The sequence below is a fragment of the Mixophyes fleayi genome, chromosome 4 (genome assembly GCF_038048845.1).
Source record: "Mixophyes fleayi isolate aMixFle1 chromosome 4, aMixFle1.hap1, whole genome shotgun sequence".
Classification (NCBI taxonomy): domain Eukaryota; kingdom Metazoa; phylum Chordata; class Amphibia; order Anura; family Limnodynastidae; genus Mixophyes; species Mixophyes fleayi.
In genome coordinates this window covers 310,356,170-310,370,535 of record NC_134405.1, presented here as the reverse complement: position 1 = coordinate 310,370,535, position 14,366 = coordinate 310,356,170, and the positions used below count along the sequence as shown (strand labels likewise).

General features: G+C 41.0%; 1 protein-coding gene across 2 annotated transcripts; it reads left to right on the top strand.

Annotated features, from left to right (window-relative positions):
• Positions 1-728: 728 nt before the first annotated feature.
• LOC142150176 (E3 ubiquitin-protein ligase TRIM17-like) lies at positions 729-9,896 on the top strand. Of its 2 annotated transcripts, none has more exons than XM_075205382.1 (6): positions 729-796; positions 3,041-3,312; positions 4,016-4,111; positions 5,186-5,419; positions 5,503-5,522; positions 9,048-9,896. In XM_075205382.1, exons 2-6 carry the CDS (start codon positions 3,043-3,045, stop codon positions 9,067-9,069), a joined length of 642 nt encoding a protein of 213 aa, XP_075061483.1. In that variant the 5' UTR covers positions 729-796; positions 3,041-3,042; the 3' UTR covers positions 9,070-9,896. The 2 variants fall into 2 exon arrangements, with proteins under 2 accessions (XP_075061483.1, XP_075061484.1); XM_075205383.1 differs by lacking the exon at positions 729-796 and adding an exon at positions 1,072-1,193.
• Positions 9,897-14,366: the final 4,470 nt, after the last annotated feature.

Genomic DNA, 14,366 nt, shown 5'->3' with positions numbered 1-14,366 from the left:
GGGTCGTTAGATCAAACATTTACCCCTAGCCTTATATGGAATACACATATATGCTGTACTGCATGCATCTGAATGGATGGCAGTGTAACGTTTGTATTCCCTATATGGCCAGTATTAAATAACCAGTACGAGAACCCCAAGACTATGTGCACATGGACATTTGTTTTTATGCAAACAGGCAGTATAGGAGCGTGAAAGAGTGGGAAGAATAATGAAAAAATCCTCTGTGCACCAAGTAGCAGATCTATGCATAAAAAATAGCCTAAGGATCCGTTCAGACAAATATTTAGGCAAAATATGCTAACGCAGTGAGCACAGGTTGAGACAGGTTAAACTGAAATACCATTATACTAAACATGTGCATCTAAATAAGTTTGCTCATGTTGTATTAAATTGTAACTAAGTGTTTGTCTGAATAAGCCCTTAACCTTCCACATACATCATTTCCACTGATAGTCTTATGGCAGTTGCCTGGGTTGACTTTATTGATGAGGAGTGTGGGTTTAAACTTCAATTGATTAATTAACGGGCAAAGTGCTTTGTACCATGTGGTCAGGTTTAAGTGGCTGATTTGTCAAGTATACATGCACAATCACAAACTGCCTTAAGCAATGATTCCTTTTCACATGACATAGAGAAGTGTTCACATGAATAAATCATGTGCATCTTCTCAGCCAATACAACAAGCCCATAGAGTACTTAAGTATAATGTGATTGAGTGTGTTTGTCACAATCTCTTGTAATTTGGGCTGGTCTTTTTTTTTATTTTATTATAGCGTGTTAGGAAACTGCAAAGGTATTTATCTGATGAGAGTATATGGGAGTAGAGATGATATTTAAATCTATAGAAAATACACATTTGATTTTGCACTTTCTTTAAGTAGTTTTGTTTGAAAGTACAAACCCTGCATTATAGCTTGATGTGGGCATAGTTATCTTTGTAGGCATTGAGCCTAAAATGTAATATAATAATTTTTTTTAAAATTTTAATTCTATTTTAAATGAGCTAAATCTAGATATGTGGGGACCTATCTACCACCTTTTATATGAATGGGAGTTGATCTGTTCATATGTTGGTGAGGCTCCTGGTTGAAGTGGCCCTTCACAAAGGATATGTGTTGCAGATCAGGTCAGAGGGGAGCATGAAGGCTGTACAGCTCCCTGGTATACTTGTGTCTTCATGTTTTAGTGCGGTAAACTACTAACTTACTATAGATCTGGTAAGGTAATCTTATGGCCTAGACTTTTTCGGGTGTTCCCAGCCTAATGCTCCCAGTATGTTCTGACAGCCTGTGTAGGCTGATTTACTGTAGTTAAAGGGCCTCAGTCTTGAACTCACATTTGTGGTAGCCAGACTGGCCAGAAGTGCTGCATGTTTATATTACAATCCCCTTAATGCAGAATGAATCTGCTCACACTGCTATGCAACAATGCTGTATGTTTATTCCACATGTGAAGTACCTCTATGTATGTATCTGGTATAGTGCAATATAATGTAATCTTTCAAAAAACACTTATTACATCAAAAGTTAATTATCTGTGGCTTCCTGGTTGTTGAACTACAAGTGACAAACTTGGATTGTATTCCTCAAAATATACAGGGAATATTGAAGAAACATTATACTGTAAAGCTATTGTGCAATCTATGCTCTTTAAGTCTATTGCCAAAAGAGGGTCGCTCTACCATTGGATGTGTATAACAAGGCTTGGAAACCGTATTGTATTCTTTAAAACTAGTTGTATGTGTACATACAGGAGATGAAGTGTATGAGGCTAGAGTGACTTGTAGACAAACGTTAGAACATACATGCCAACTCTCCCGGAAAGTCCGGGAGACTCCCGAAATTTGGGTCAGTCTCTGCAAGCTGGCATTTCTCCCGCATCCCAATCTCACACCGAGAATCGTGTCATTTGATGCGCTTCTCGGTGAATCACGCCATTTTGGAGGGCGGGAGGGGGCGGGACGAGGCCAATCGTGTCATTTTGGCCCCGCCCCCCGCGACGCAAATTACATTTTCGTGGGGGGCAAAATGACGCGATTGGCCTCGTCCCGCCCCCTCCTGCCCTGCAGTTACGCCACCTCTCCCGGAAACTTGTTTCTGGGTGTTGGTAAGTATGCATTAGAATGGTTAAAAAAAAAAAAACCTCACACAATTAATTGCAACCAAACGTTGTGACCATATGCATCCAAGTTTAAAGTGGTATGGGATAGTTCAGCAAAGCTTTTTTCCTGGGGGATTTTATTATGCAGCATATTGCTTGCCAGTGATTTAATCTTCTTAATGCCTTGTCCACTGGAAGGCACTGTTCTTCTGGTGTCTTAATTTTATCTAAGCAGAATGTAATTAACATGGGTGCCCCTACCTATTGATAACTCAATATTTGCATGGAAATATGATGTGTGCTGGATATCTTTTGCCATAAGATTTGCTGGACATTTTTGTAAGGCTATGCTTACAGTTTCCTTAAATATTCAACAAAGGCTAGTTTATATATAGGAAGATGGTGGGGTGGAAATCGCTCAATAGAATTCAAATTCCCTTGTCTTATTGAAATAAATCCTGTGTATGTATTTATGTATGTATATTATATACTACAAGTACAGTGGTAACAGGGGGGGGCTGGGGGGGCAAGACTCAACTCAACTGTCTATTTTAAAGGGAAAAAAACAGCATGGGGGGGGGCACCCTACTCCAGCCAGCCCCAAAGTGGTAACCAAATTGTAGACTATCAATATTTTTGAGAATGTTGCCTATAAACTCGGTAGGCTCCAGTTCCCTATTGCTGCTAAATGGTAATAGTCAGGATGTATATAAGTGCCATCAGTTTGTTTTTTTGTTTTTCTGAGTCTGCATCAACAGGAATCTCTAAATTGGAATGAAACTGTCATAAAATCATATTAAACATAGATTTCAATGGGCATTTGCTTGACCTCTGTGAAAAAAATCTCTCCGCTATGCTCTTATGAATATAGCACAAATGGCTGCCTCTGCTATATGCAGGTAACAGATACATTTCCATATGCCTTATCTCTCCTTAGCCATGGCATCAGAAATAGTCCCAGTGGATAGTGGCCTTTACGATGATCTGAAATGCTCTGTGTGCTCTGACATGCTGAAAGACCCAGTGACACTTGAGTGCATGCACCACTTCTGTACCAGCTGTTTTATACGTCTGTACGGCAACTCAACCGGCTGTCCTCATTGTCTCCAACCAATCTCCTGCTTTGCTGTGAAGCCGAATCCGCTCCTGCTAAAGATTGTGGAACTTATAAAGGCATGCACATCCCCACAATACTTTAGTCAAGTCCAGGTTAGTTTGTGTGAATGTTTTTGGCTGCTTCTCTCATGGCAAAATTGGTGACCAAACTTGCAATGGTTGGAGTGATGTTTCCAGGAAAGGAGCAAGAGGGGGGGTTGCTTCTCTACATGAAATATAATGAATGGGCTTGTTTGATAGTTGCTGGGAGGACAAGGATTCCGTTTGTGAAAAGTATAAGGTTTTACTAAGTCAGAAGCACAAACTCACAAATCTGCTATTAATTATGGCATGTGAACTTGTAGAAAGTAAAGGTGATGGAAGATATTAATGAAACTGAGCAGGGAAGACTAGAGTCTACCTCATGGTCTTTGTGGCACAAACCATTGTTGGAGACTAACATTTGAGGTTTGGGAGGAGAGATCTGTTTAAAGGGGAGCCATTCTTCAGGTGACTAGCCCACCACCCTTGTACCACTTGGCTAATGGACACCCATCTTTACTATTATCCTATTTCGGATATGGTGACTAGCATACTGCAGAATAAGACTGATCGCTTGTTAGCCATGGCTCCAATTCATTGGCAAGTAACTTTAGGAAGCAATGGTATATAATGGGACAATGATTTTTGCCTCTAGAATGCAACCTTTGGGGCTAGGAAGTCTTACATCTGTAAAGAACCCCTCCATTTGTTTACTGATCTGCTAAATATTATATTGTGCTATAATAGTAAATTAATGGTTTCTTTCATCCTGTAGAATGATCTCAAGTTAATAATAAGGGCGAAAGAGAGACATATACAATTTCTCACTCGGGAGAAACAAGAGGCACAGCAAAAAATCTGCAGTGCGAAGGTACAAAATTAACTTTCAAGTATAAATTTCGAGTATAAATTTCAGAGACATTAGCAGCACTATAACCACTCCCCCCCCCCCCCCCCCCCCCACTGATTCTATCTCATCCTGTGTATAAGCTGGTACCCACCATCTCATTTGTTCCCCCGCCAACTCCTTTGTTCCTCACATTCAATCACTTTCCCAATCACAGCCCTTCCTATCCCAGGATGTCGCCAAAACCATTTTTCACACACTTATTTCCCATCTCTATTACAGTAACCGCCTCCCCCAATCTTGCCTCGCCCCTCCCCCCCCTTTGTTCTATACTTAATGCAGCTACTATGTTATCTTCCTTTAACACCACTCTTCCTCTGCCTTGGCTCCCTTTCCCATACAGAATCCTTTTTCAAGCTTCTCACTTACCTACAAGGCCTTCTCCCATTCCACTGCCCCATACACTACCCCAACCTTCTCTTCTTTCACACTCCCTCCCATTCCCTGCAATTGGCCAATGACCGCTGCCTCTTCTCTGTTCACTGTTTCCCACTTCCGAATCCAAAATTTCTCCCGGGCTGCCCCCCTCCATTGGAATACCCACCCTCGTTCTATCCAGCTCTCCCTTTGTCTGTACACGGTCAAATGGGCACTAAAAACTTACCATGTATTGACCTAACCATCTCTCCATGGTTGAGTTCTTCACCTCTCCACCTGTGCTTTAATGCCCTCCTCTTGTGATAGATCCCCTTTCAGCTGCTGTCTGTTTGCCCTCCCTTTAGGATGTAAGCTCTTAGGAGCAGGGCACTCTTCCCTCCTGTCTCTATACCTATCTTTCTGCTCCAACTTCAATGTACTAGCTATGCCTGGAGCTTTTGGAGTCCTTGTATTACTTGTTTTTTGTTGTTATACCCTGTATTGTCTACTGTTCTGTACGGCGCTGTGGAAATCTTGTGGTGCCCTATAAAGAATGAGAATACAAATAGGATCTGTCTAACACTATTTTCATGCAAAGGGAATATTTAATTCATTTTCCCATATACTGAGTGCACATCTCTAATGTCAAACAATTTACCACCCACCATATATGTTTAATAGGAAAATGGAGAGAAAATTCGCCTCAAGATTGCTAAAGAATTTCAGCACCTACATGCTCGGTTGGTGAAGGAAGAGGAGACTTTGCTAAGCTCAGTAGACAGGGAGGAGGCAGCTGTGGTGTCTCCTCTACAGGATACGGTGCAGAACATTGAACAGCAGATACAGAGTCTGGCTGATGATTTTGACTACATTCAGGATACGCTTAACAAAACTGGAGATTCCCCCTGTGAAGAGGTATTTAAGAAACAAAGGTTTGGTCATAATTAAACATATGATGTATATAAAGTAGATGGTAATGCTCTTCTCCCTCATTGCAGGCAGATGCCATAGAGCAATGGTAAGTACAAAATCTATATTTATTTCTCACATTTTAAACCATTTTATCCTTTCTACATTTTAATGCACAGAAGTATTCCTCACAATACTGCTAATTTATTGTGGGCGAGAAGGTGTTCACTATTCAGAAAACTGGTGTGGTCCACCAAGAAAAAGTGCTGTTTGGTTAGAACAGGTACATGGACAAACAGGGCCTGATCAGCCAATAGGCTGACCAGGCTGCAGCCTGGGGCGCTGGAGCCTGGGGGGTGCAGCGTCACGGAGATTCATTTTTTTGCACTGCCTTTTTTTAGGCACTGCCTTTTTTTTTAGGCAGCGCCGGGCCTGCATCATCGGGATCGCTCCTGGTGTAAAGGGGGCGGCCCGACTGTCACTACTACATGACAGGCAGTCTGGCAGCGATCGCTGCTAGCTGCCTGTCAGGACGGCCGCGGGAGCTTCTTACTGTGGTCACGTGAGATCAGGACTTCCGCATCTCACGTGACCACAGTAAGAAGTGGCCGTCCTGATGGGCAGCGAGGGGGGGGGGGGGGGGGGGCGCTGCGGCGGTAATAGCCTAGGGCGGCTGGTACCCTTGATCGGGCCCTGTGGACAAACATGGTCTAATTGCCAATGGTGATTGTTGGGTGTCATTCAGAAACTACTATATGCACCTTCATACCTTCCAGCATGCACTAAAATCTTTCCTTTTCAGGTGGTGCTAATTGGGACAACTTGGAAGGGGTAGGGCTTTGTGTCTGCTTGTTTGTAATCTGCTTTCAGCTGAAATTGGTGGGAAACTGCTTGCATTGAAGAAAAACATTCCTATGCCAGGGGCAAATGGAGGATTGCTAGAAGTGGGGAGGGGTGGGGGGTTCAGGGAGAAGCCCTGTCAACAAATATCTTACTGCTCCAACACTTGTTCTGTTATCACCATCTCAGTATGTGTATGTGTGTGTGTATGTATATGTATAATTTATTTTTTTAATGGGTGTAGACTGATAAATATTTTGTCTTTCGTATTTAAATTAACCATTTATACATCACCAGGGCAGGTGAGCAATGCTCTGCAGTGATACTGGCTGGAAGCAGTAAGAGTCCTACCTCCTGCCAGGCCAATCTGCATGTGGGGTTCCACTTCCAGGTTCAACTAGAAGGGAAAAAAAACAAAAAACGTTCTTAAGTACAACAAGTCTTTACATTTTTTTTCTTTCTCTCAAAACTGTAACCAGCTTCAGTATACTGATATTACAGATGCTGATATTAGGAGACTGTGACTTGAGCATTTTGGAGTTCACTTGGGGCACAGATGGGATGAAAGAACAAAAGTAGATGGATGCACACACAATGGGGAGAAATAAATGCACAAGCGGAGATGAATGCTAACACATGGAGGACAGAGAAACACATGTGGAGGAACATACTTTCTTTCTCCCCTTTGTAACAGAACCACACACAGGGCAGAGATATATGCGCACATAAATATAGGGAGAGAGGCCAGAGTTCTACATGTGGAGAGAGAGAGGGGCACACATACAAAATTAAAACTTAATTTAAAAACCTTGCCAGAATATGCCCTGTACTGACACAACATGCTACCAAAACTCTTATCCATTCTCTCATAATCTCCCGTCTTGACTACTGCAACCTCCTGCTATCTGGCATTCCTGACACCCATCTGACATTCCCTACACTTCAGTTTTGCAGCAGCATTTAGGATGGATTTATCTTCCCCTCACCGCTCCAGACGCTGCACCACTTTCCAAATACCAAAACATTGGCTCCCTGTGTCCTCCAGAATCCAATTGAAATTGCCTACAAAGCCCTCAACACCAACCCTTCACAAATCTCAAATCTAATATCAAAATACTCTCCCTCCCACCCGAAGAGATCTACATCTGACCTGCCCCTGGTCTCTTCTGGTAACCACCTCTCCCTCCTACCTACAAGACTTCTCCTGTGCTGCTTCCCACTTATGGAATTCTCTACCACACCCAATCAGGGCATCAGTTTAAACAATCTAATTTTTTTTTATTTTTAAGCTTGCTTTATTCCTGATGATACTATTCAGACTAATACACTGTCACAGCTGTCCCCATCTCCACTGTAAGCCACACTCTCCTCTTATTTCAGCTGTGCTCTATTCCACTTAGAATGTAAACTCTCAAATACAGACATAAAATCAAAGGGTATGGAGGACCCTGATCATTAATTTTGTATGTCCTTATTTTATATATGTCCTGTTTTTCCTACTGTACAGTGCTGCAGAGCATTGTGGTGCCTTACAAATCTACAATTATACAAAATTTGGAAGGACCAACAAAAAGGAGAAACAGAGTAGGTGATGACACGTGGGGGTGGGGAGGCAATGAAACAAACCTGGTGAGGAGAAAGGAGACAGGGCAGAAAAGGGTATATCAAGGTTGACAGATGGGACCCTTCCGTGCATGGTAATAGACCAACAGGCAGCAGCACAGAAGGAGAAAAGACCACTTGCTGCATGGCCCAGTGATGGAGTAGTATATAATGTGACTACTACTATAGTTTGTCTTTCTGTAACTTCCCAAGCTGCTTCTGAAAAAGGACATAACCATCTGCAACTTAGTGGGAAATATAAGGGCTGCCATGTAGTATCTCAAAGAAATTAAATTATTGCTGTGTACAATTCGCTTAATTCCTCTTCCTGTTAGTATGTGTTGTCACAAAGCTGGATGTATCCAAGCAATACCTTGGATTGGTTATTAAATGAATAATCAGTCCTGAATATGAAAATGGTTATTGTTCAACAGCTTGGATGATCCTTCTAAATTGCCTACTGTTGCTGCTTCACGAAAGAACATAGTCCACAGCTTGGCATAAGTCATTTGCCAAATCCTGCACTCTAGTTGTCCATGAGGCCATTGCTGCCCTTGTTGAATAAGCCCTATTATATTTATATCTAGCACCACATTTGTTTCTCTTGCAGGGCTGTACAAATGCTTGTCTGATGCACCTTGCTAGTAGACCTTCCAGGAGTTACAAATATGTCTATTTTTTTTCTGTCCTTGAAATATACACAGACTGCTCTGTCTAGAGTGTTTCTTTTTTGTTTTGCTCCCCCCCCCCCCCCCCGATGAGTTGGCTGGGGGGGGGGGGGGGGTGATGCTGGAACCACAGCTGCCTGCTTTATATGAAAAATTTGACACTAGATAAAGTCTGGCTTTGTCCTTATTACCTTGCCACTGTATATGCTGAATGCTTCTTTTTAGCAAAATGCCTAAAGACCACTCCTCTTGTGGATGAGATTGTCATCAAAAATGAAACTTTGATCATAGGCAATGTGAGTAGACTCCTCTGCAGAGGGTCAAAGGATTCTGATACTAGATATTCTAGGACCAAATTAAGGTCCCAAAGGATTTAATGCAGGGTGGATTCCTTTGGTTGCATCAGTAAGGGTTTCTGTGGAGTATTTCAAGGAAATTTAAGTATAATTCTCTTGCTATTGGCTGACATACCGTATAAACCTTATGTCCAATATTACTATGAATTGAATCGGACTATCTTTTAGTTCCAGAATCCATACAGTTTGACCTAAGCCAGTCTGCACACGCCTCCAACTCACCAACAAAGTCACTGAATTAGGAGGACAATATTCTCTAACATCTAACCAATGTGACCGCATGGATTCTACTATTGTGTTCCTTTGAAGGCCTGCACTACTGGCAAGACTTTGGGGGAAATGGAACCAGATTGCGTTTTGGAGTGACCTCAAAACTTTTGCCCCCTCTGTCCCCAAAATGTCTGATAACCCTATGCGTAATGACTATTGAATGATCCATAAGACTTAGTTCAGTGGGTATGTTGCAGTCACTTTACCACAATCCAAATATATACAAACCTCCTTCAGATAATGAGACCCTGATAACAGTGGTAATGAAGTTATATTTTTCAATGCAGAGAGCATGGATTTGTTCAGTTACAAATATGAGGGATCCATATTTAGCCATTCTTTGCCAATGGTGGAATCTTTCAAAAACAGAGCCAATGAGAATATTTAAATGTTTTATGAAAGTTGAGTCTAAAGGTATCATAAGTGAACTGCTTTTATCTGACAATGGGGGCTATGAAAGTCTCAACTACAATACACTGGCTCCCACCAATGGCGAGCTGAAACTTTTTGCCTTAGAAGTTATTGGTGGTGACCATAAATCTACCGTATATAAAGGATAAAGAAGTCTTATGAAGCTTATTTTGCCATGTTTTAACATCTTTTATGTGCTACTCCAACACTTTTTTTAGTTTAACAATCTTCCCGTAGAGCCCATGGCTGAAACACAATTAAGTTAGAATTTTGTAATGCTTGGAATGTGTATTTTAATTGCCTTGAAACATTTTAATAAACATCCATTTCTGGTAAGTGTTTGTATTTGAGTCTGCGTATTGTCTTCCACTGTCTACTGTGCTATAAATTGTAGCAAGTGTTTTTTGTATTTTTTCTTAAACAAGCCCAAAACTTTTACTGAATATGGGTACAATACAAATCCGTATACATAACAAAATGCCAAGGTAAATATGCAATATTTCTGGTTGCATATAACTGGGGATAGTGGCTATACCTCCTTTTTCTGTATGTATATAATTTTCCATTTGAAAGGAGCTCACATAGCAGCAATAATGTGATGAGAGTTTTATAGAGCTGGCTACTTTGAGGAAAAGGTTTCTGAGGTTTCTGTTCAAATTTGCCTCTACAGCACACGTGTCTGCAAATTCCCCATTTAAAGTTATTTTCTAGATCATGAAGATGGCACAAAATCTGTGTGCAATAAACCATATTTGTGCTTTTTATGTATGAAACTAAAGAGGGCACTGGCTTTAACTATTAAACATTTGACTGCTGCTAGGATATGGGATGTAGAGTATGACCCTGTTACCAGAGTCCATGGGGACAGTATACTTTAGTATTGCCTTTAGCAGATTTTGTGCTTTGTCTCAAGGGGGCTATTTTGGGCATGTATACCATCATGCAATGAGTAACTCTATGCCCACATGATTAGATATTGTAAATTGAGGCAAGTATTCTCAGAGGAATCATCAATTATCTTGAAGGGATGCTCCTTCATAAAGACTGATATTGAGCTAGTGGCTAACCTTTTCTCTAACCTCTTTATAATCCTCAGATGGGGTGTCCCAGATCACTCTTCCACTCCTGCCTGTCTTGGGTGCAGTAGGATGCTATGTACAGTCATGGGCAAAAGTTTTGAGAATGACACAAGTATTGGTTGCAAAGCTTTCTGCTTCACTGTTCTTGTACCTCTTTAGTCAGATGTTGCTTTGGTATACTGAAGTAAAATTACAAGCATTTCATAAGTGTCAAGGCTTTATTTGACAATTAGAATAAGTTTATGCAAAAAATCAATATTTGCAGTGTTGACCCTTCTTTTTGAAGACCTCTGCAAATTGCCCTAGCATGTCAATCAACTTCTGGGCAACATACCAACTGATTTACCCATTTGTGCCTAATAAATGCTTGGAGTTTGTCAGAATTTGTGGGTTTTTGTTTGTCCACCTGCCTCTTGAGGATTGACCACAAGTTCTCAATGGGATAAAGGTCTGATGTTTTGATCCCCGATCCACTTAATAATTACTCTTGCCTTATGGCAAGATGCTTCATGCTGGAAAAGGCATTATTTGTCACTGAACTGTTCTTGGATGGTTGGGAGAAGTTGCTCTTGAATGATGCTTTGGTACCACTATTTGTTCATGGCTGTGTTTAGGCAAAATTGTGAGTGAGTCAACTCTCTTGGCTGAGAAGCAACCCCACACGAATGGTCTTAGAATGCTTTACTGTTGGCGTGACACAGGACTGAAGATGGTGTTCACCTTTCCTTCTCCCTCGATAAGCATTTTTCCAGATGCCCCAAACAATCTGAAAGGGGATTCGTCAGAGAAAATGACTTTAACCCAGTCCTCAGCAGTCCAATCCCTGTACCTTTTGCAAGATATCAGTCTGTCCCTAATGGTTTTTACTGGAGAGAAAGGGCTTCTTTGCTGGCCTTCTTGACACCAGTCCATCCTCAAAGTGTTTGCTTCACTGTGTGTGTAGATGCACTCACACCTGCCTGCTGCCATTCCTGTGCAAGCTCTGTACTGGTGGTACCCCCATCCTGCAGCTGAATCAACTTTAGAAGACTGTCCTGGAGCTTGCTGGAAGTTCTCAGGTGCCCTGAAGCCTTCTTCACAACTATTGAACCTCTCTCCTTGAAGCTTTTGATGATCTGATAAATAGTTGATTTAGATGCAATCGTACTAGCAGCAATATCCTTGCCTGTGAAGCTCTTCGTGCAAAGCAATGACTGCATGTGTTTCCTTGCAGCTAACCATGGTTAACAGAGGAAGAACAATGATTTTAAGCACCACCCTCCTTTTAAAGCTTCCAGTCTGTTATTCTAACTTAGTCAGCATGCCAGTGATCTCCAGCCTTGTCCTCATTAGCATGCTCACCTGTGTTAACGAGAGAATCACTGACCTCAAGCCAGCTGGTCCTTTTGTTACAGGCCTGAAATGCAGTGGAAATGTTATTTTTGGGATAAAGTTCAATGTCATGGCAAAAAGAGACTTTGACATTAATTGCTATGGATCTGATCACCCTTCATGACAATCTGTCATATGCAAATTTCCATCATAAAAACTGAGGCAGCAGACTCTGTGAAAACCAATACTTGTGTCCTCAAAACTTATGGCCTTGACTTTAGAGAAGGTATACCCTTTTACAAAGGGGTGATGAGATCTATTTTTTTTTTCAGATATGCTAAAAAAGAGAAATATTTCACCCGCCACACTTTCATACATAGCGTTACTGATTCTGATGGTTTATATCATTTTAAGCTTAACAGTTTGGTTTTTAAACAAACTGTTATATTTTAGTTTGGCTAGGCACCATAGTCAGCACTTTGGGATGTGTCATTAGCTATTGGGAATTTGGCAGTAGGCCTCAATGTTGGCACTAGGCCCCTAAAGGATGGTTGACTACATGCTCATGACTGCCATTGTGACATACTGGTTTACTTTGAGCATGGTAACAAGCCCGCCCCCCCCCCCCCCCCCCCCACACATCCCCATCCCCAGTTGCATGGCAACAGTGGTAGCAGTGCGCAGTGGTTCTGGGTGCCCTGTTAAAACTCCAGTGATGGGCAACAGGCAGCCATCTGAGCCTTCACTTGCAGTCCCCATCTCCTTCCTTTATTGTCAAATCTGTTTTTATAGATTTCAACACTTGATTAAAATAGCTGCTGATATGTTATTACAGAGTGGGGCCCTCCTTTGGTTAAATGTATGGTTTTAACTTATGCCTGACATTAAGGGTAATGTACGGCCATTTTGAAGGTTAGAGGGTTACACCAAGTGGCCCCCAAAGTGTATCCGGTTGACCATTACTACTCTAAACCCATCCATTGGGTTTAATCGGTGAAGACTAAAATAGTTGCAGGAGAAATGAGTGAGTCTATAGTAAATAGAATGGGTGAAGATATAGGAAAATGAATAGGTTTAGCTATAAATGGGTAGGGCTAATTTGGTGAAGATGCCCTTATATCTCAGGTTGTAGATTTTAATTGTCAAAAACTAATGGTCCTGAGTGAGAAATTTACAATTGTCTGATCATAACTACTACCATGTGTGCTTTAAAACCAGTAGGATGCATGAACTTAATTGAAAATCTTCAGTATGAAAGGAGCCTGACATCACTACTCTGTGTTATTGGAGGACCTTGCCCTCTCCATTATCTAGTTCTCAGTCTGTGGCTTCATCTTTGTCTGCTGCTGCTATGAACATTCCAATCATCTGACTACATGTTGTTCAATCCCTGCCTGCTTCAAACCTGGGGACACATGGCCATGCAGGAAACAGAGATTGATAACACAAATGTACTCTGACCCTATTCAAAAGCAAAAAAGGGAATAATCCTGTGCTTTATTAATAATTTTTTTTAAAAAAACATTCACTCGCTGCTGTTAAAAGCAATTGCAAAGTTACTTACATAAAAATTTAGACACACAGAGCACTAGGAATATGGTGCTAATAATGTACCTAATATTATAAGTAATAAAAGGTACATTAGGAACATATTAATTACCTAATTAAACGCACCCTTAAAATATACATTCTCAACACATGAAATTGTTATCTCTGGTGTTGTAAACTACCTGTTTAAGGACAATTACAACATTTGGTGCATAGGAAAGATTGTTACTCAATTCAACTAATTTTACTTTGCTTTTCTTAAAAAACACTACAAAAAACCAACACATTTGTTGTATGCATTAGTTTGATAAATGTCATTCAATGGTTCAGACTGTATGGCATGCTACCTTCTTTCCAGTATAAAATGTTCCGCGCTCAAGCCTTCTCTGAAACCCTTTTCAAAACGAAATATTGTAGCTCAAATAACTGCAGTAGTAAATGAAGTGAGAAGTTTAGGAGCAGACCATTTTTGCACCAGTAGGACACTAAGTTATGTTGGAGGTCACAATGATTCTGTACACCGTTGCGTCTTAGCAATGAAGTTATAACCATAATTATTTTGCCAGCCCTTTAAGAGTAGCTTACAATTGCTGGCAGATAAAAGTGAAAAGTCATGGACAAGTCTTTTTGTTTCAAGGGCTGCACTAGAGTTCATTTATAATTTAGCAACGGTGACATCTACAGGCTGTAAAGGGGTAGTACCAAATACAATGAAATAGGGACGTATCACAGCAAAACAAATACAAAATAAATTTTCTTTAAAAATATAATAATATTTAGGTTCCATCTTTCGCTCTGTTTAAATGCAGCTTTTGGCTATGACAGACTACAGATAGTAGGAAAGTACAGACAAAGTCTTAGGGCTAGA

Bases quoted from the DNA above. Each gene is read 5' to 3' on its own strand.
- LOC142150176 (XM_075205382.1), top strand. From the start codon at position 3,043: ATGGCATCAGAAATAGTCCCAGTGGATAGTGGCCTTTACGATGATCTG. The intron at 5,420-5,502 runs GTATTTAAGAAA...CCCTCATTGCAG, and splicing joins GAGATTCCCCCTGTGAAGAG to GCAGATGCCATAGAGCAATG. The intron at 5,523-9,047 runs GTAAGTACAAAA...ACTATCTTTTAG, and splicing joins GCAGATGCCATAGAGCAATG to TTCCAGAATCCATACAGTTT.